Genomic DNA, 22,330 nt, shown 5'->3' with positions numbered 1-22,330 from the left:
GTCACTCAGTTGCAGCATTTGGGGATGGGCAGCAAGTCTGCTGTCACATGAAAGAATAAAAAAATAGCTAAGCATCTCTCCACAATGCCATGAGGCTGAGGAAGCTTTCAGCATGTATAATCCTTTGTTTCAGATTCCAGGCTCTTTAAATGGTTGGGCACCAGACTGTAAATGGAAGTGCCTAATTCTTCGTTTTAACATTTAATTCTTTGCTTTTTCTCAAGGAACTAATATCGAGCAATACCGAGCATGATGTAAAACCTTGTGTTTCCCGATGAGTGGGTGATAAATTATCCAGCATGGTGTAGTTATTCTGGGCTCTGTACAGACTGATATTGCCCTGGGTTAGTGAAAGCGAACATGTCTGTCTGGGTTCCTCCTTCTGTTTGTTATTGAACGACCGTTACGCCTCACATATGAGCATCGCGTGAACATTGGATTAGGTTAAATTTTGATGGCACCCACAGTTAAATAGCCTGCCAACATGCACTGTCCAACATGACAGAAATCCCAGTGGCGGCCAAAACCAGGCAGCCAGCTGTATAGCTCGCAGCTGTGAGGGTTCTCCGGTGGTGCGCTCAATTCTAGCACAAATGGTTTATGCCACTCAGCCATTCCCACTGTGCCTCTTCTTTGTATATCCAGTAGATCCCCACACCAGTTCACCTCTCGCAAGCCCCATGTCGCCACGATCGTTGTCGTCTAATCCGTCTTCACGGGACTCCTCACCCAGCCGGGACTTCGCGCCTGCAGTCACGAGTCTGAAATCCCCAATCACCATCCACCGCTCAGGAAAGAAGTATGGCTTCACACTTCGCGCCATCAGGGTCTACATGGGAGACAGTGACGTGTACAGTGTCCACCACATGGTCTGGGTAAGTACCATTGGGTGGGTTGACCAGCGGTCACGAGGAACCAGCGTCTGCCTCTGCTTGCCACCCCTTCAGTCCACAGATGTGCAGGTTAGGTGGATTGGCCATGATAAATTGCCCTTGGTGTCCAAAAATTGCCCTTAGTGTTGGGTGGGATTACTGGGTTATGGGGATAGGGTGGAGATGTTGAACTTGGGTAGGGTGCTCTTTCCAAGAGCCGGTGCAGACACGATGGGCCGAATGCCCTCCTTCTGCACTGTAAATTCTATGAGGTACTGTTTGAGGCAAGCTGTTTCCAAGAGGAAACTAGACATATGGTGGTGTTGTGTTACAGATTACCCAGGCAGCCCAGGTTGCTGTGGCAACATACATTTTTATATGCATGTTGTACTCTGGAGTTATGGATAGTAATGGGAGAGGCTCCAGAGTTTTTCCATCACAGGGCTGACCAGGAATCTCTCCCACTCTCACTGCCGGCCATTGATGTGTGTCGGAAAGATGTGCAGCTTGTCCACATTATGAAGGCTCCTTCCTTGGCCATCAGGTCCGAGGGTGGGACTTGAACCTAGAGCTTCTGGCTCCAGTAACTAGAGGAGTACATGAGAGAAAGAGGGCTGGAAAGGCATGCTGAAAGGTCGAGGGGGGTGGATGGGATGGGAGGGGACTCGGGTGGAGTATGAACACCAGCAAAATCCAGCTGCTGGGCCTGCTTCGTGGAAATGGAAGTCGGTAGTGGAACAGTTAGGGAACAGTGATCATTGGAACATAAGGTGCAGGTTGGCTATGGAAAAGGTCAAGGAGCAATCCGGCCTAGGAATGATTAACTGAGGAAAAGCCAACTTCAATGGGGTAAGAATACATCTGGCCCAGATAACCTGGAATCAAAGATTGACAGGCAAAACTGCAACTGAACAAGGGCCTGCCTTGCAGAGAATAGAATCGTATAATCCCTACACTGCAGAAGATGGCCATTTGGCCCATCGAGTCTGCACCGACCCTCCAAAAGGGCATCCGAGCTAGGCTCACGCCCTATCCCAGTAACCCCACCTAACCTTTTGGACACTAAGGGGCAATTTGGCATGGCCAATCCACCTAACCTGCACGTCTTTGGACTGTGGGAGGAAACCGGAGCACCCGGAGGAAACCCACGCAGACACGGGGAGAATGTGCAGACTTCGCACAGACAGTGACCCAAGCTGGGAATCGAACCTGGGTCCCAGGCGCTGTGAAGAAACAGTGCTAACCACTGTACAACCTTATGCATCTGTCACATATATCATATATATTTCAATCAGATCATCTCTCATTCTTCTGAACTCAGCCTGTCCAACATTTCCCCTTTCACAGGTACCTTGGGCTTCATTAATAGGGGCATAAATTGCAAAAGCAAGGAAATTATCTTAAACTGTTGACAAGCGGAAAACCCTATAGTTAGTATCTGGAAGGCACTACCCAAGAGTGTGGTGGAGGCAGGTTCAATTGAGGCATTCGAAAGGGAATAGGATTATTATCTGAAAAGGAGAAGGTGCAGGGCTATGGAGAGAAGGTGGGGAAATGGCACAAAGTGAATGACTCCCTCAGAGAGCCAGTACTGACAAGGCTGGTCGAATGGTTGATTCAGAGTTGGGCTGAAAGGCCTATTCGTGTGCTGTGTATACAATGAAATCTCTCACAGGAGCTCTGTTCTAGTCACTTACCATTGAGAGGGAATGTTTAACAGTAAGCATAGAAACGTGAATGGATGTTGCACGGAGTGAAACAATGAGGAATCCTTTTATTTGCAAAGCACTGCCCCCAGTTCCTGGGAATCTCCCAATCTCCACGCCTTGAGCTGTGGATGTGTCAGTTCAACCGGAAAAGGCAGCATACCTTCAGAAAGCCGCCAAGATCTCAAACTCCACAACAGCTCCATGCACCGTAACACAGTGGATCCCCGCTCATTGACAGTGTTCACTACCTTTGCTGCTGGAAAGCTGGAACATCTCTGCTACTGCAAAATAGGGAGATATCCTTTTAATGAGTACAACATTGTGTGCAGTTCTGGTCACCTCATTATACGAAGGATGTGGAAGCATTGGAAAGGGTGCGAAGGAGATTTACCAGGATGCTGCCTGGTTTGCAGGTTAGGTCTTATGAGGAAAGGTTGAGGGAGCTGGGGCTTTTCTGTTTGGAGTGGAGGAGGATGAGAGGCGACGTAAGAGAGTTTATAAGATAATGAGGGGGATAGATAGAGTGGACGTTCAGAGACTATTTCCTCAGGTGGATGTAGCTGTTACAAGGGAGCATAACTATAAGATTCAGGGTGGGAGATATAGGAGGGATGTCCGAGGTAGGTCCTTTACTCAGAGAGTGGTTAGGGTGTGGAATGGACTGCCTGCTGTGATAGTGGAGTCGGACACTTTAGGAACTTTCAAGCGGTTATTGGATAGGCACATGGAGCACACCAGAATGACAGGGTGTGGGATAGCTTGATCTTGGTTTCGGACAATGCTCAGCACAACATCGAGGGCCGAAGGGCCTGTTCTGTGCTGTAATGTTCTATGTTCTATAACTAACGCAGTGGTTCTGGTTCCTAATTAGCCCATGAGAATGACTAGAGCGAGGGTAGGTCCGATCAAGGACAGTAGCGGGAGATTGTGTATGGAGTCTGAAGAGATAGGAGAGGTCTTGAACGAGTACTTTTCTTCTGTATTTACGAATGAGAGGGGCCATATTGTTGGAGAGGACAGTGTGAAACAGATTGGTAAGCTCGAGGAAATACTTGTTAGGAAGGAAGATGTGTTGGGCATTTTGAAAAACTTGAGGATAGACAAGTCCCCCGGGCCTGACGGGATATATCCAAGGATTCTATGGGAAGCAAGAGATGAAATTGCAGAGCCGTTGGCAATGATCTTTTCGTCCTCACTGTCAACAGGGGTGGTACCAGGGGATTGGAGAGTGGCGAATGTCGTGCCCCTGTTCAAAAAAGGGAATAGGGATAACCCTGGGAATTACAGGCCAGTCAGTCTTACTTCGGTGGTAGGCAAAGTCATGGAAAGGGTACTGAAGGATAGGATTTCTGAGCATCTGGAAAGACACTGCTTGATTAGGGATAGTCATCACGGATTTGTGAGGGGTAGGTCTTGCCTTACAAGTCTTATTGAATTCTTTGAGGCAGTGACCAAGCATGTGGATGAAGGTAAAGCAGTGGATGTAGTGTACATGGATTTTAGTAAGGCATTTGATAAGGTTCCCCATGGTACACTTCTGCAGAAAGTAAGGAGGCATGGGATAGTGGGAAATTTGGCCAGTTGGATAACGAACTGGCTAACCGATAGAAGTCAGAGAATGGTGGTAGATGGCAAATATTCAGCCTGGATCCCAGTTACCAGTGGCGTACCGCAGGGATCAGTTCTGGGCCCTCTGCTGTTTGTGATTTTCATTAATGACTTGGATGAGGGAGTTGAAGGGTGGGTCAGTAAATTTGCAGATGATACGAAGATTGGTGGAGTTGTGGATAGTGAGGAGGGCTGTTGTCGGCTGCAAAGAGACATAGATAGGATGCAGAGCTGGGCTGAGAAGTGGCAGATGGAGTTTAACCCTGAAAAGTGTGAGGTTGTCCATTTTGGAAGGACAAATATGAATGCGGAATACAGGGTTAACGGTAGAGTTCTTGGCAATGTGGAGGAGCAGAGAGATCTTGGGGTCTATGTTCATCCATCTTTGAAAGTTGCCACTCCAGTGGATAGAGCTGTGAAGGAGGCCTATGGTGTGCTCGCGTTCATTAACAGAGGGATTGAATTTAAGAACCTTGATGTGATGATGCAGCTGTACAAAACTCTGGTAAGGCCACATTTGGAGTACTGTGTACAGTTCTGGTCGCCTCATTTTAGGAAGGATGTGGAAGCTTTGGAAAAGGTGCAATGGAGATTTACCAGGATGTTGCTTGGAATGGAGAGTAGGTCTTACGAGGGAAGCTTGAGGGTACTAGGCCTTTTCTCATTAGAACGGAGAAGGATGAGGGGCGCCTTGATAGAGGTTTATAAGATGATCAGGGGAATAGATAGAGTGGACAGTGAGAAACTTTTTCCCCGGGTGGAACAACCATTACAAGGGGACATAAATTTAAGGTGAATGGTGGAAGATATAGGGGTTCTTTACCCAGAGAGTAGTGGGGGCATGGAATGCACTGCCTGTGGAAGTAGTTGAGTCGGAAACAACAGTGCAATGCACTACTTTATCAATCACAGTTCATGCGAACTCCGATAGACACAACATTAACATACAGTCAAACACGACTCTACCAAACCTTTCTTAATACAGGCAACAATTAAATAGTTGACTACAGACTCACACACCTGGACTGACTTAAAACACCATCTTACTCACCTACTTCAGAATTCCAGGGCTATGAGAAAGAGCAGGACAGTGGGACTGATTGGATAGCTCTACCAAAGAGCCAACAAAAGCATAATGGAGGGACCGAATGGCCTAATTCTGTTCCCATATCTTACCTTATGGTCTTATGGCCTCCTTCTGTGCTCTTGTGTTTCCAGGAACTAACACGATTAAATGTTCCTGCAAAATCCACTATATGAGCACAAATGTCCAGTAAACACTTTCAAAATACCAAACAAAGGGGAGCAGTTCCAGCTATCTCGGCGGACAGTCTGAGAGTGAGGTGAAATTTTAACAATCTCTTTTCCACGTTGCAGCATGTAGAAGATGGAGGACCTTCACACGAGGCCGGCCTTTGTGCTGGGGACCTTATAACTCACGTTAATGGGGAGCCTGTACACGGACTGGTCCATACAGAAGTTGTGGAACTCATACTAAAGGTAACTTGCTCTTTGAATACACAATGCTTAATATCTTTGTAACTCAATGTCCAAATTAACCTAGTCATATAGGCAGATCTCTGCCAAGACACCATTGTCTCTTCAATCGTACAATTGATCTGTGATTGCAGTCTGTTTCACAAGAAAGTTTCAAATAGGAACATGGGGAGTGGGAGTAAGAGTAGGCTACTCAGCCCCTCGAGCTTGTTCAGCCGCTCCACTAGATTGTGGTTGACCTTCTACCTCAACACCACTTTCCTGCACTATTCCCATATCCCTTGATGTTATTAATAACTAGAAATCTATCCATCTCTGTCTTAATCGGACTCAATGACTGAGCCTCCATAGGCACCCTTCCGAGTGAAGCAATTCCTCCTCACAAATCTTATTCCAAGAGTGTGGCTGGGATCTTCCAGACCTTCCCGCAAGTTGGATCTTCTGGTCCTGCCGAAAGTGGACCCCCCCCCCCACACCACCCTGGCAGCTGGGTCGCCAAGCAACGCAACTGGCCATTGACTTCGGCGAGACCAGAATATCTGGCAGCCAATGACGAACCGATCCGCCGCTACCGGAAAACCCGTCGCGGGCAGCGGAAAATCCTGACCTGTGTCTCCTGACTGTAGCCCCCCCCCACACCTCTTTCCCCCCCCCCCCCCCCACCAGACCAGGGAAAATGTAATTTCTACCTGTACGCTGCCAAACCTTGTGAGAATTTATATGGCTCACCTCTCATTCTTCTAAACTCTGGAGAATACAGGTGCAGTGTCCCCAATCTCTCCCCATAGGACAATCCCACTATCCCAAGGATCAGTCTGGTGAACCTTTTTTGCACTCCCTCCATAGCAAGTGTATCCTTCCTAAGGGAAGGCGATCAAAACTGTACACAAATATTCCAGGTATGGTCTCACCAAGGCCCTATACAACTGCAGCAAGATCTCTTTACTCCTGTCCCCAAATCTTCTTGCGATGATGGCCAACGTACAATTTGCCTTTCTAATTGTTTATTAGCTTTCAGTAACTTATGAACAAGGACACCCAGGATCCTTTGAACACCGTATGCTAGCCATTGTCTGTCGACTGCCATAGACTTTAATGCAGTTTCCCAATACACCATACCTCCTTGCCCCTCGTACCTTTGTAGTTTCATTTGTTTAGATTAAAGACCCAAGTTTAAGATTAAACACTTTCAGATTTAATGTTAAACTTCTATCATATTATGGTCACTATTCCCTGAAGACTTCTTTACAATGAGATTATTAATGAGACCTTTTCCAATGCATAATATTAGATCTTAAATAGCCCATTCTCTAGTTAGGTTCTCAACATTTTGTTCTAGAAAACTGTCTCAAATATATTCCAGGAGTTCATCCTCCACAGCATTAGTGCTAATTAGGTTTACCAAGTCTATATGGAGATTAAAGTCTCCCATGATTACTGTATTACCCTTGAATTGGATTCCGACCTTGGGTGACTGTGCGGAGTCACGTTCTCCCTGTGCCTGTGTGGGTTTCCTCCGGGTTCTCCGGTTTCCTCCCACAGTACAAAGATGTGCAGGTTGGGTGGATTGGCCATGATCAATGTGTGGGGTTACGGGGATAGGGCGGGAGGAGTGGGCCTGGGTAGGGTGCTATTTCGGAGGGTTGGTGCAGACTCGATGAGTCAAATAGGCCCTTTCTGCACAGTAGGTATTCTATGGATTAGCTCCACCCAAACTGGTTCTACAGATTGATCTTTCGATCTCCAGGTGCTGCTCACTACCTGTCTCGGAACCTTTGTCTCACCTGCCCCTCTAGGTGCTGCTCACTGCCTGTTACAGGAACCTCCACTCGCCAGCCCAGACCCAGACATAGGGAAGACTTTTCCATTGATGGGTGAGCCCATAAATGAGGAATGAAAAGGAAAGACTTGTAGTTATATGGCAGCCACAGTCAATTCCAAGGTATGATGTGGAGATGCCGGCGTTGGACTGGGGTGAGCACAGTACGAAGTCTTACAACACCAGGTTAAAGTCCAACAGGTTTGTTTCGATGTCATTAGCTTTCACCTGAGGAAGGAGCAGCGCTCCGAAAGCTAGTGACATCGAAACAAACCTGTTGGACTTTAACCTGGTGTTGTAAGACTTCGTACTGAATTCCAAGGTAGTTTACAGTTCATGAAGAACCTTTTGAAATGTACTCACTATTATAATGTAGAAAACATGGCAACCAATTGTAGTCAGGATGTCCCCATGAACAGCAATATAATATTGGCCGGACAATCTGTTTGTGTAAAGTTGATTGAGGGACGAATATTGGCCAGGAAGCCAGGAATAACTCTGCTGCTCATCTTCCAAATATTGCCTTGGGATCTTTTGGATGCCCCGAGAGGGTAGTTGAGCTCCTTGGCTTTACACATCATCTCAAAAATATATGATAGCCACCAATAAAACCAGCAGGAAATAGAGAGAAACCTCTTTATCCCGAGGGTGGTGACAGTGTGGAACTCTCAAGAAGGAATGGTTGCGGTAGTAACAACGTGCATTTAAGGGGAAGTTGGATAAGGAAGGAGAAAGGAATGAAAGGACAACTTGATGGGTTAGGTTTGCATGGAACATAAACATCAGCATAGACTCGCTGGGCAAAGCTGTTTCTCTGCTCTACACTATAATTCTCATATATATTTTGCTCTTAAGACGAGGTCTTTCAAGTGTTCACGTTGGCAGGGTCTTCCAGTCCCATCGATGGTGCACCCCTGGTGTGGGAAATCCCATTGACAGCAGCGGGACCAGGAGATCCCGCCACCGGCCAATGGTATTCCACCTCCCGCCGCCATGAACCACGACGTGGGGAGACTAGAGAACCTCGTCCTTCTTTCTCATTACCCCGTACTGCGTTTAATTCATGATAGTCAGGTTGTGTCGCAGGCTCCTCCGGCATTCCAATACATCCCAATCTGATGGGGGAAAATCCCGTTCTCTCCTAGCTGCTTCACAAACTGATGGGATGAGGGCACTTGTCTTCCAATTCCCTCATGACGTGTTTTCCCATCACTGCCGCTTGAAAATTGCACCCTCCAAGCTCGGAGTAGCTGCCCTGGATAGCCTCCCGAAGGATAGTTACCCAGGCAGGGAGCAGGATTGTTTCATGGTGCGGAGAAACTTCACAACTTGCAGCTTCTTAACGTTTCGCCTGTCTCCACCGGCTAACATTAAGTTTGAAGAATTGACAGATTTGGCACTGAAGTCGGTGTCTGCCTTGAACTTGTCCTGTTCTCTCTACAGAGCGGAAACAAAGTGACTGTAACCACAACGCCATTTGAGAACACTTCCATCAAGATCGGACCAGCCAGGCGTTCCAGCTACAAAGCCAAAATGGCCAGGAGGAATAAGAAAAGCACGGGAAAGGAAGGGCAGGAAAGGTAAAGGGGCAGATTGGGACTGGGGAATGTACTATTCCTGTCTATCACACGCCTTGGGATATTCTTAACCGTGTCCCTCTTAACATGGCAAAATAAATTGGACAATTCAGATTGTTTTTTGAAGATGAACTGCAAAACAGTTTTCATTTTGGCAGTTTTTAAAACCCATTGCTACTTTATCTACTAACTGGAGAGGATGCTAGCTGATTCCCTGTGGTGTTAGAGTGTTATTGCATTACTGGCGGGCAGATCAGAGGCTGAAATTCAGTAAGTGCCAAAGCTTCCGTTATTGTAACACCACATTAGAAATATCTCAAAGTGTATGACAAATCATGAATTAGCCTGAGACATAGCGAACTTTGTTACAGAAATCGTGTGCTGCATATCCTTAGACTATTTAGTCCAATTCTGACATGAAGTGGTCTCAAAGGGTCAAAGTACAAGGAACATGTTTGGATGGATATGCTGCCTCCCCTCATAATCCTTTAATCCTCCTTTGCTATTGATGCTGTTGACTGCTCTGAACTGTAATCAGTCAAAAGGGTATTTGTGGATTGATGGGCTTGTTAACTAACTCTGGATGACTCAAACTCTCTGTTTTCTCCTCCTCCTCCCTCTCCAGCGGTAAGAAGCGAAGCTCTTTGTTTCGAAAGATAACCAAACAGTCTAACCTGCTGCACACGAGCCGCAGTCTCTCGTCCTTGAACCGCTCGCTCTCATCCAGCGACAGTTTACCTGGCTCGCCCACACACAGCCTCTCCGCCCGCTCACCCACGCAGAGCTACAGACCAACGCCAGACTCTGGCTACTTAGGTATTACTGCTCGACGCAGCCGATTCCGCACAATGTGGGGGGGGGGGGGGGGGGGGGGGCGGGGGGGGCCACGATGTATGAAACCTTTTTTCTTTTAAAGGCGAAGAGGAATCTACAGAACAATTTTAATTCCAAGTGCTTTCGAAACCAACTGCTGCTTTGTCGACCTATTGAGGAGAACACCAACTGATTTCCTGATGTGGTCCTCATCAGCGGCTTGGTGTCTGGAGCAGGGGTGTGAGGATCAAAACTCTGCTGGTGTGGGTGGCACGGCAGCACAGTGGTTAGCACCATGGCTTCACAGCTCCAGGGTCCCAGGTTCGATTCCCAGCTTGGGTCGCTGTCTGTGCGGAGACTGCACGTTCTCCCCGTGTGTGCGTGGGTTTCCTCCGGGTGCTCCGGTTTCCTCCCACAAGTCCCGAAAGACGTGCTGTTAGGTGAATGGGGCATTCTGAATTCTCCCTCTGTGTACCGAACAGGCGCCGGAATGTGGCAACTAGGGGATTTTCACAGTAACTTCATTGCAGTGTTAACGTAAGCCTACTTGTAACAATAAAGATTATTATTATTACTACTACATTATCCCTGTATTCCTTACAACCTAAATAAATTGTGAGGTCAGTTAGATGGAATGTAGAATTGTAGCACAGAAAGAGACCATTCAGCCCAACTAGTCCATGCTATACTCCACACAAGCCTTCACCCAGCATTCACCCCACACGATCAACATTTCCCTCTATTGCTTTCTCCCTCATTCACTTATGTAGCTTCCCCTTCAGCTTCGGTAAGAACAAATTGATTTCAAATGTATGTGTCCATATTTTAAGTTTGATATATTTTTCTTCTTCCCCACAGGAGGAGGGGGCAACTCATCTCAAAGTAGCTCTCCTGGCTCAAGTGTACCAAATTCCCCGGCCACCCCTCACCACATCCGGCCCAGCAGCCTTCACGGCCTGTCCCCAAAGCTCCAACGCCAGTACAGATCAGCACGGTGCAAGTCGGCAGGGAACATCCCATTGTCTCCCCTCGCTCATACTCCATCACCAACTCACCCTTCCCCTCAACATCCTTCATTCCCTCTGCCTGCCCACACTGTGGGCAGCTCCAACACGACCCAGACCTTCCACATCAAGTTGCATTCGTCGCCCCCGGTAGTCAGACCACGACCCAAGAGCGCAGAGCCACCCAGGTCTCCTTTACTCAAGAGGGTGCAGTCCGCAGAGAAACTATCCATCCCGCTTTCTTCTGAGAAGAAGCTAGCAATTCGCAAGCACAGCCTCGAGGCATCCCATTCAGACTTCCGGAAGGAGGCCCTTCATAGTGATACTAGTCTTCAGAGCCTGATGGAGTTGGAGGGCGAGGTCCTGGGATCAAAGGCCGATGGCAGTGAAGTGGGGACTTTCCGTCAGTTGGCCGTAAGGAAACTGGGTAGACAGGAATCTCCGCTGATTGATGGAGTTATATTCTCGACAATCAGACAAGAAAGAGGAGAAGGACTTGACCCAGTACAGGAACTAGAAGTTAAGATCAGCGATCACGAGGAAAAGCCAGGAGATGGGGTCAATGCAGATCAAGAAGAAACAGCCAGAACCTATTCCTCGATGACCTCTCACCATAGCTCTGGCGGGACGAGTGATGTTACCAAAAGTATGGCTGAGAGCCATGGGAGAAATAGTTCTCTTCCTTCGTCATTGAAGGAGTCAAATGGAAAAACCATTACATCAAAGCCCCAGATTTCTGATCCATCTTCAGAAACAGGGGCAGCCAAAAAGTCACTGCCCTTGGATCAAAGCTTAGATAAGGAAGCACCATTTGGTACCATAAGAGGAAAGTCCGGTGTCCCTCCTTCCTCTGTTTCAGCAATACGCATGGACAAGTCTTCTGGATTAACACAAATCTCTAGACCTGATATTTTGCCAATGCCTTCTGAATTGAAAATGTCTCCAGGACCCATAGCAACCAGCCTTAATGTCAACGTTGCACAGCCAGTCCAAATAAACTGCATTTCAGAACCTCCAGAGAAAACACGCGCCAAGGAAGCCAAGAAGATACGCTCCATCATCGACTCTGCAAACAGGCGACACCAAGGAATTCAAACTGAACCATTGGGATCTGGCTCCCAGAGCCAGGACGGTGCCTGCAATCTAACACCGGACAACGGCACTGTGAAATTGCCAGGTCAGAGGTCAGAGACAAGGGTTGCATCTCCAGCAGCTGGTTCCCAGCCGGGCCCTAAGGAGAAGGGGAAGTCAGCAGAAATTCCTGCGAAGCTGGAGCCAACAAAACCTCCAGGGAGTAGCGATGGAAAGGACAACAAGAAGAGCATGGCGTGTGAGACCAAAGATAACAGTGAAGGTCATGTTGAAGAGCCACACAAGAGTGAGAAGAACATCAGTACCCATGCGATTTCGCCTCAGGGTTGCCTCTTGCAACCAGCCAAAAGACCTGACGTTGTAGATAAAAGTGCCCCAGTTAACTGTTACAAAGGAACGTGTGAGGCATCTCTAGAGAGTAAAGGAGGCTTGGATATTAAAATAAAGAAGCTACCCACCTCTATGCCAGGCGGAGCTGGGCAAGGATCTCCAGCAGCAGCAGCGTCGTCATGCACAGACAAGCCAGGTTTCGTCAACCACTTAGCCACAGTGGCAAAGAGTGTACTGGGGCCAGTGAAAATGGCCATCCCTGTGGCACCTGCAACATTGGAAAGACGGAAGGCAGGAGACACTGCAAAGACGCATGCTGAACAACAAGGCACCTCCGCATCCCTGTCGGAACCGGTCACCAAGCCAGTATCCATAGCAACGTCACAAGACATAGCCAGTGTGGCTCTTCTCGAAAAGAAAGGGATAAACCGTCAGACCCTTTAGCAGGGGTTATGTATAAAGAGACCTGCAATTAACAGGACGAGCGAGAGCAGTGAGGAACCATTTAAAAATCAGACTGTTCACGACACAAGAATCTTAACCATGCAACTGAGAAAAATAGACTTAAAAATCTCAGATTCTAATTGCCAAGGTGCTCGTTATGTTGCAAACAATAATTACGGAGGTTTAAATATTTCAGAAGAATGTGAAAGGTTTAAAAATGATAGATCATGTGACTGCATGTTTGTGTACAAAATATACTGGCGAAGTGCATTACACGCTTAAACGGCTTCTACATGTGGTTATGTCATAGAGTTAAATATTCTGAAGTGCTCTTGTAAAAAAGGTTAGTAAATTATTGAAGTTATGTAAGTTGGCTGCAGATTAGCATTAACCCTTATCAACACTTCGCAATCTTAGAAAGTATTCTGAATTATTTCGGAATCGGCGCAGCACGTGTTCTTACAGGGACCCATGCATCTGTTACTGGCTATAGCTTAGGAAAGTTAATGTGCTTAAAACAGTTCTTGCCCTCCATTCCAACACGGAATGTTTGTGTTCCTACACTATAATTGTATTATGGCATTCTCTTGGCCTGGGTTTCAGGGCTATTTTCGTTGCCTGACTTGTTGACTGTTCAAAACTGGAGGTATTGATCAGATCGGTTTCGGAAGATGAGGGCTCCATAGTATGTAGCAAACGGGTGTTCCTTTAAGAAAACCGTGTGATCAGTGTTTCCTGGGCCCTTGCGAAATCACGCACTGCTTTTCAGATACAAAGGAACAGTAGCTCGTGGCCACTCCCAGTGCTATCAGATCTTCCGATCCCTCATGAAACCGTTGCATTGTGAGAAAGATGTACTCAGGCCAATCCCTTTGTTGCTCCGCAGGTACTATATTCTCAGAGGACATTTTGGCCAGCTCAGATTGGTCTGGAGTTGGTCAGTTGGTCTTGTGGTTGGCCATCATGACAAAAATGTTCGTTATTTGCCAAGACTCTGCATGTTACCAGCTCTTGATATCAGTGAAAAAGGTGATGGCAGGTCAGGTGCAGTTACCGCATGGGTTCTTCAGACATTTAATTGACACACAGTCATCATTTGGTTTGCTTGGTGCAATGGGGTATTTGGTGATGCCGTGGGTTGGTGGCATGCTGCATGGCCGCCATTGTCTATTGGTACAGTGAAAATTTACCATTTATAACGTCACTTTGAAATGTGTCGGGGAGAACAGCCATTCAAACAGACTACTTGAAGTTGGTAGAGTGGGATGTAACTGGAGGGACCAGAAGGTCAGTGGGGGAAATACCAACCGGCAGTCTTTCTGCCCTCTTAGTGGAATCTCACTGGTGAATTGCTCTTTACAATGTATTCCCATCACTGGACTAAGCATTGAGCTTACCTTAACCTTGTATATAAATGCCAGTATGGAGCTGGAATGATGGTGGACGTCAATGAAATATTAATTTGCACCTGAGTTGCGCAGTAGCAGCAGACAAGTAGCAAAAATGTGAATTGTTGCTGGCAAATTCTACTGTGCCTTTTGATGAGTGCAACTAAATGTTACCATTTTTCATTCAAAAGAGGGAGGTGAGAAAGGGGAGAAAACAGGAGGACTAGAGAGAAGGAGAAGACTGGGACTGTTTGGATTTATTTCAGAGACCCAACACAATGGGTCAAATGGGCACATTCTGCACTGTCAGATTCTGGTTAGCTCAGTGACTAGCTGAGGTCCAAAATGATGGTGCTGTTTATAACCAATAGTCAGGTGAAATGATAGAAGTCCATCCATTGGAAGCCTGGCTCCTGGTATGTCCTAGCACTGTACCAGGAGAGCTTTGAGTCGGTGCAAAGCTGGGGGAGAGTAGGCTTCTAATCGATTGCAAATGACAAAGTGGAAGATTGGCGAATAAGGCATGCTTTCTTGCCACGGTTTAATTACCTGCCGGGGGTAACAAACTCTGGTAATTGGGGGAAACCCAGCCATCCTGTACTGTGCGACTTCAAATGATCGACTCTGTCCGGTCAAGTATTTCGCCAAATTGCATTGTGAGCCCATGATTTCACCCAGTTGAATTACACAATCTGCACTGGACACACAGTGTGGCGAGAAGCAACGTAAAGAATTCTTAGTCAGCTTTGGAGCTGGGAAATATCACAACATCGCAGTAAATCTCGGGGAAACATTTGCTTTTCCTGACAGAACGTTGCCTTGGCCATGCACTTCTATTTGTCCTCTTTCCTGTCTCTCTTTCTCTCTCTCCCCCCCCCCCCCCTTTCTCTCTTGCCACATTGCACACAGCTCCCGGCCAGTGTTGTCCTGCTCATAAGGCTACCTTTGCTAATCCATCAAAAAATCAGTTACTAACTTGGGTGAGACGATGGCTGAGTTTGACACCACACCTGATTTGCCAACTCCCTCTGTGCAGACGTGCCTTGCCTCCTGTCAGCAGCTACCCCGGAACATAAAAGACAAAGGGATTGATTCTCGACCCCCACCAGGGCCTGGAATTTGAGGAGGGTGGGCATGGAAATTTGTGACACCGACCTGTCTGCTGGTTAATGGAGGCCAACTGGATTTTTCAGGTGACCTCCAAATCCCCGCAGACTGAGTATAAGGGGCAGTTTAACTTCCTGGGGAGGGGGAGAGTGGCCTTCCAACAGCAGGCCGAGAGGGCCAGCACTAACCAACATGCCTGGAGGCCTCTCCCTGGCTGCCTGAATTCAGCAGCAAGCTACTCTGTAGAGGGATTCCCTCCTTACAATGGTGGCCTGTCTGCAAAGGCCATTTTTCATTTACGTTTGAAGAAATTAGAAGGGATGGTGCCTCCATTTTGAAGTGCCCTCTCCCTAACTTACCTTTCATCGCAGCCTGCTTTTTCAAGCTGCAAGGACCCATAGACCCTTCAGCTTTGAGAGCTCGCCCACTGTCCTTAATTTGATAACGGGCCTACTGGTCATTAATTGGCCACTCTGGGAGAAATCATATTGAGTGACTGTTTCCCACAACATGCAGGTTTCTGACCCATCTGAGCCTGACGGCAGGTTCAGGACCCCATGAAGAAAATTCTACCCAAAGTCGCCCATGATCATGGGCACATCTGTGTCTCACTAATCTGTGGTAGAAATCTTGGAAATTTCTGTGCACAGAGCTATCTTTCTTCAAAGAATTTGTATTCATTCTTGATGTAGGGATGTCACCAATGAGGTCAAGATTTATCACCCATTCCCAGCTGCCCTTGCTGACGGCATGGTAGCACAGTGGTTAGCACTGTTGCTTCACAGCGGCAGGGTCCCAGGTTCGATTCCCGGCTTGGGCCATGTAGCGCATAATGACTTACGCGAGATGAGAAGCGATGAAGTCGATCTAGGCTTTATTAAGCGAGACTTGTCCCCAGCAGCTCAGCAACAGAATAAGGCTGCGGGGAGAAGCTCGGGCTCTTATACTCCGCCTTCAGGGCGGAGCCAGAAGTCGGCAGATCCAACCAGGACCCGGGACCTGACAGCCAATAGCCTCTCAGCTTCACAGGTACCACATTACCCCTAATACATACCACCACAGGCCACTGTCTGTGCGGAACCTGCACGTTCTCCCCATGTCTGCGTGGGTTTCCTCCGGGTGCTCCGGTTTCCTCCCACAAGTCCCGAAAGACATGCTTGTTAGGTGAATTGGACATTCTGAATTCTCCCTCCGTGTACCCGCACAGGCGCCGGAATGTGGCGACTAGGGGATTTTCACAGTAACTTCATTGCAGTGTTAATGTAAGCCTCCATGTGACAATAATAAAGATTATTATTATTATTGGTGAGCTGCCTTCTTGAACTGTTGGAGTCTGTGGTTTCATTGCGGATCTAGTAGCAGCTCTCTGGCGCTCCCTGGCTTTACGATGCGGTATGTATGCAACAATGCTGCACTCATTCGCAGTTCCCTTGGCTCCCGGTTTGCGTACACTGCCTGACATACTGAGCATTTCCAGTGTCTTTTGAATTATTTAACTTAAACCAAAATTAATAAACAACCTTTAGTGATTGCGCCGCACCTTTTGAGTCTGCTTGCACCAGTTTTTGACGTGTTACCAAAGATTGGGGGCAAAGGTTTGCACGTTAAGTATGAAAAAAGGTGCTATCAGCTCTCATTAAATAGGTTCATCCAATTCGACAGTGAGAATCTCCTCTTCGAGCCCTGTGAACTAGTGGTGTCATCCACAGCAACCCTCTGCCATCACTGCCTGTGCTTTTAGCCCAGTCTCCATGTTGTCTGAAAGGCTCACCCGTATTGTGTACTTTGTCGCGCTTCTATGCAAAGCTGGACATCCTCACGTGATGCTTCCGGCGTGATATTCTTTTGCTCCCCCTCCCACTTGTGTGTTATTTCAAAAGATGACGATACATATGGATTGAAAAGGAAATGTTTTCTGTAACGACATTCCTGGATGTGTGAGTGCAACATAATCTGCACTGTTTAACTATAATCCTGCAGGTTTGCAAGAGTTTGTCTTTTTTTTAAAGAAATGAAAATAGTAAATTATTGTTCAATATATACTTAAGTGTCGTGTCCACCTATTCAGTTGATCCCAGGTTCTCTGCATTCTGGAGAATGAATGTGAGGAAAGTTATTAACCGCGGAAATTTTGTTGGCAATAATCATTCACCACTAAGTTGCTGCTGTCATCTCCCTGTCCATCACTCTATGCGGAATAACGTGAATATTAAATAGTCAGGATCTTTCACTTTTTTTAAAGGAAATACACCACAGGGTGTTACTACTTTCTATTAAATATTTTCAACTTCCTCCTCCTCGAACTCTCTGAACGAGCAACGCCATCCACTTTACGCTGCTTGTGATTTCAGTCCCGTCCCCATTCAGTCCACACTCGGTATACGAAACAATGAGCTGGTCCAGACCATCTTTTGGTTCTTGATCTTTCTTCACAGGAATAAGTAAAAAAGCAATTTGACCCGATTGCGACAGGTGTGGCAATGGCAGCACTTTCTGAAGAAGGGAGTGGGTGAGGGGGCCTGGTCGGAGGTAGTGGTGCGAACCACAGCGTTTTGAGCAGGATCTGTTTAAATGGACAGTGGACAGCCACTGAATGGTAACGCTCTCGTAAAGCGGGCATGCTGGGATTTTGTATTAGAATCCACATTTCAATCAAATCTCACTGAGAAATCTTTGATGAAAGGCTTGGCATGAATTGAGATTGGGGAAATCTGCTTTATAGCCAGGCAGATTTTGCCACCAATATAGGCAAATGGAAGAAAATATCCCTTTCAGTTGACGGACCGGTTACAATTTCTCAGAAGTTTCTGTGGCTCGTCACATAGACATAGAAATATATAAAATAGGAGCAGGAGGCGGACATTCGGCCCTTCAAGTCTGTTCCACCATTCGTTACGATCATGGTTAATAATCCAACTTAAGCCTTTTCCCACTTCCCCCTATATTCTTTGATTCCCTTCACCCCCAAGTGCTATATCTAACTGCTTCTTCAAAACATACAATGTTTTGGCGGGTCAAGAAATTTCTCCTCATCTCTGCCCTAAATGGTTTACTCCATATCCTCAAGACTGTGACCCCTAGTTCTGGACTCCTGTGGCAATCAGGAACGTCCTTCCTGCATCTACCCTACCTAGTCCTGTTAGAATTTTATAGGTTTCTACAAGATTTCCCCCCCTCATGATGGAGCAGAAGTCTAATGTTCACATTTGGAGAAGATGACGTTTAATTTATGCTGATCAGAAGAATAAGACCACCTTGTGTTGTCACCTCAGTTCCTTAGACCAAAGCTCTTTCTCTTCCTGCCCCCACATTCATCCAGTTTGAGAGTTCTACAGTCAGCAAAATTCAGCGGTTCATACTGGCTGGGAAATGCTGAGCTTTGAGCAGGATGATCACCAAAAACCCATATGCAAATCCCTTAAACCAATCACACTGGTCAAAGCAGCCCACATTGATTGATGGTTGTCCATGGGGTCTGCGGTGGCAGTGTGTCTCTCTGGCTATGGGAGTGACAGTTCTTGCCGACTAGACAGCGTGAGCCACGTAGGGATAGGGGAAGACAGGAGGGTTAGAATGTGAGCAGTACGGTACGGCAAAGATGAGCGCGCAGGATGAGAAAGTCTTAAAACGAGATAACATGCACCGAGCTACCGAAAAAGACAAGCAGAAGAAACACAAAATAGAACACATGGAGAGAGAAACAGAGCATTTTTTTCTTTAGCGAAAACAGAGCTGTGTGGTTGAGAAGAGAAGGGAGAGGGAGTAACGTAAAGGCTATAAGAAATGAATCGTTATAGGCTCAGGTCCCCAACTGGATTTCCTTTTGCAAACTGGAACATACCTCTTCATTCACCTGAGGAAGGAGCAGCGCTCCGAAAGCTAGTGTTTGAAACAAACCTGTTGGACTTTAACCTGGTGTTGTGAGACTTCTTACTGGATTTCCTTTTGTCTGCGGCTGAAACCTGACACTTTATTTCTTCAGTTTGGAATCTGTGTAATCCTTCAGTGCAGTGACAGTGTAGAATAGCTTCATATTCCAGAATGGGATGGGTTTAAAGCTGAAATTCCATCCTCTGCTTCTGTGTACATAGCTTAACGTATGAGTAATAATTAGACTTCTGTCCCCTTTTACTGAGAGATTTCATTTTGCCAATTTCTTATTTTTCTTATTATTTAATTGATTTAAGTTCATTCTAATGGACAGATGATCAGCATCTGACTGGGAAAGACTGCTGTATTTCCTACATGGCAATGGGGATTACACTTGAACAATATTCCATTGACTGTAAAGCGTTTTCGACCGTCCGGTGGTTGTGAAAGGTGCGGTAGAACTGAAATTCTGTTTCTTTCAATGTTTCCATAGAAACCTTCCTCAAAACATGGGCTTGAAAGCAAATGACTGAGGGGAGGGGGGTCTCCTATAAGAAAGAAATGGTGAAACGAAGCTACTTCTGAAACACGTATGGGGCTGTAATGATCACATGTACTGCATATGCACATGTGCAGATGAACTGGCCTTGCACAATGATAATTTATTAGAACAATTAAATATGTCTTACTCGCTTGCACTGGAAGGATTGGCGAGTATGCCGGGATAGGATTTCCTGACCCAACAACTTTCCAAGGGCTGCCGTCACTTTTCCTGGACCGCGCTCAGTTACCCGCCAGGAGGGGGTTAGAAATGCCGAATTCCTTTTTGTCGTTGCTGTGACCTTTTTCTTGAAAGTGCTCATTTCCAAAGATCTTCTTCACAGATGCACCATTCCCATATTTTGTATCTTAACCCCATCTACCCACCATGGTTCTGTAGCCCTTAACATCCTCATGAGTAGAGAGAATTGAAAGCCCACTGGAGCTTGAAATTTAAGTGGTTTGAAAATTTAAACAATCTTTGTCAAAGTCAACTGATCTCAAATTCAGCACAATGTATGCTTTACAAAATGCCAAAGGTTAATCATTGGCCCCTATATACTGTTGTGTTCCATCATATTGCTTCCTAAGGTTAATATTCCTCTGCGGAAAGTTCTTCTGGAATAGCTGCAAAGTGGTACTGAGATTAACTCAACACCTCCTGTGATGCAAGCAGATTTGCATGTATCTTGACTGATCTTTTTTCTCGATACGTGTGCTTCTGCAAGATCTACTAGTCAGGGTGAGATGTAAATGGTTGCAAAGTATCCTATGTTACATATGTATCATTCTTCTTGCTAAGTAAAGATGCCAAATGAGGTATTTTGCTGTTGCTAAGCAAATAATTTACAATTGGCGTCACCTGTTATTTTTGCCATTGCAAAGAGTGAAGATCCAAATGCGATTCCCCTTCAATTTTCAATGTTTCCGGAAATAGAATGGTGTACAATTGAACGTTAGCGTTTTTGTTCATGTCTTTTTTGTAATCCAAGCAACATCATTGATCCCCTGTGTTGGCGCTAAACATTTTTATCTTGAACTTTATCGAAAATTAAATGTTAAAGCATTAGTGTAGTGCGGAGCCATACAACGCTCAAATGCCAGTATATACTGATCTCTGTTGCAATGGCAACATAGAACATTACAGCGCAGTACAGGGTACTGCAATAGGCCCATATGCCTCTTGACTAGAGGGGCAAACATCATCCAGTGTGCCCACTCGTGATTACTACTCAGTCATCCCCTGCTGGTGTGAATGTTGAAAGAGGACAGGATTAAACATAGCTTTGATGCCTTCCGCAGTCAACATTTACACTGACAATCATTGCTCAGGCCCAAGTGACTCATAGACACCAAACTATACCCGGGTAAGGAGGGGGTATCAAAAGAGGACAACTTAAATATTTGCAATGAGGCAGATGCTACACTTTATGCAATGAAAATTTGCCCAAACATTCCGATATGATGTAAATAAGCAGCTATCCAAAGGACACTTTGCTCATTTCACTCTGTTCAATTCGATTGACATAGGCAAATTATTCTGGAGGCAGCAGATCACGACAAAGCCAACATTTAGTCAATGAACAGTTTAACAGTGAATAAGAAATCGATACAGCTTCAGGATCCTTTGACTAAACCTCCAGATCAAGAAGGAAGGAAGTGTTTGAGGAAAATTTTCAATAGAATCTACTGGGCTCTAGACTTCCATCGGCTTTGGTGTCAAAGTTTTAAAAATCCTCTACAATTTTTGTACATATTAGCAATGCAAAGATGCATAGGGTGTTGGATGTGGCACTTTGGATGAAAAGAGAAAAATAAAATTTTAAGACTGGCGTCTTTGACTGTTCACTAGTTTTAGCAACATTAATTTTTTTTTAATAAAGGACATCACTTTATACTTCTATTCCATCACTACAGTTAGTGGACAGAGCAAAATATATCTCTAAAATACTACTAAGTTGCACAGATGCACAATGCGTGTCTGCAGTTTAAAATAACGGGACTCGAAGTGATGCGAAATAAATGGAACAGCTATTTTATAAATGTCCAGTGTGTGTTAGAACCGATCTGTATATACTGAGTCGTCTTTACAGAGTAACGTTTAAAGTAAATAAAACTCGTCGAGGCCTGTAGGCCGGGTACCTACGCACTGTTTAACAGTGGATATTGCAGGGCAGCTGTATGTAATATTTATACATTTCATCTTATTGCCTTAACTTTATTTTCTCACTGCTTCTGTATTTCACTGATTGTGTGGAAAAAAAATTAAAATGAATTTTAAAAATTGACCTGCGTTTGTTATGGTCGCTCTCCTCGAGTTTGTCAAAGAAACAGGAGGAAGTATGACATCTTTCATTTCGGGCCTAGACAAACTAAGCTACAACTTGTAGTTCTATATAGAGACACTGAAACTAAAATAAAGATCCCTTTTCCACTGAAACTCATTCTACACAGAAGGTGATTTTTTTGCATTTACACGTGGTCCATCTGTGTTGCACACCTCCCAAATTTAGTTTTCAGTGCCGTCAGATGAGGTGGGCTGCAAAATGGACAGCAATTAGGTGCCAGTCTGGGGGAGTCAAAGTTCACCCCAAAGAAAGGACAGCGTTTAACAATGGAGAAAAAAAACAGGGAATACGCTTACAAAAAATGTAATTCTC

The 22,330-nt window shown here is 45.9% G+C and overlaps 1 protein-coding gene across 5 annotated transcripts in view; it reads left to right on the top strand.

Annotated features, from left to right (window-relative positions):
• Positions 1-21,958, top strand: part of LOC140403227 (microtubule-associated serine/threonine-protein kinase 1-like) — a 217,797-nt gene extending 195,839 nt beyond the window's left edge. For 3 of the 5 annotated variants that reach the window (XM_072490987.1, XM_072490988.1, XM_072490985.1), the window contains 5 exons: positions 646-875; positions 5,567-5,689; positions 8,949-9,085; positions 9,708-9,898; positions 10,754-21,958. In XM_072490987.1, the coding sequence (XP_072347088.1) occupies positions 646-875; positions 5,567-5,689; positions 8,949-9,085; positions 9,708-9,898; positions 10,754-12,765 (2,693 nt within the window). In that variant the 3' untranslated portion in view covers positions 12,766-21,958. The remainder of the gene's footprint in view (positions 1-645; positions 876-5,566; positions 5,690-8,948; positions 9,086-9,707; positions 9,899-10,753) is intronic. The other 2 variants (XM_072490989.1, XM_072490986.1) reach the window with 1 other exon arrangement.
• The last annotated feature ends 372 nt before the right edge of the window (positions 21,959-22,330 follow it).

Source organism: Scyliorhinus torazame, chromosome 27 (assembly GCF_047496885.1).
Source record: "Scyliorhinus torazame isolate Kashiwa2021f chromosome 27, sScyTor2.1, whole genome shotgun sequence".
NCBI classification, from domain to species: domain Eukaryota; kingdom Metazoa; phylum Chordata; class Chondrichthyes; order Carcharhiniformes; family Scyliorhinidae; genus Scyliorhinus; species Scyliorhinus torazame.
Note: the sequence above shows the minus strand (reverse complement) of the source record. Positions and strands in the feature narration are given on the sequence as shown.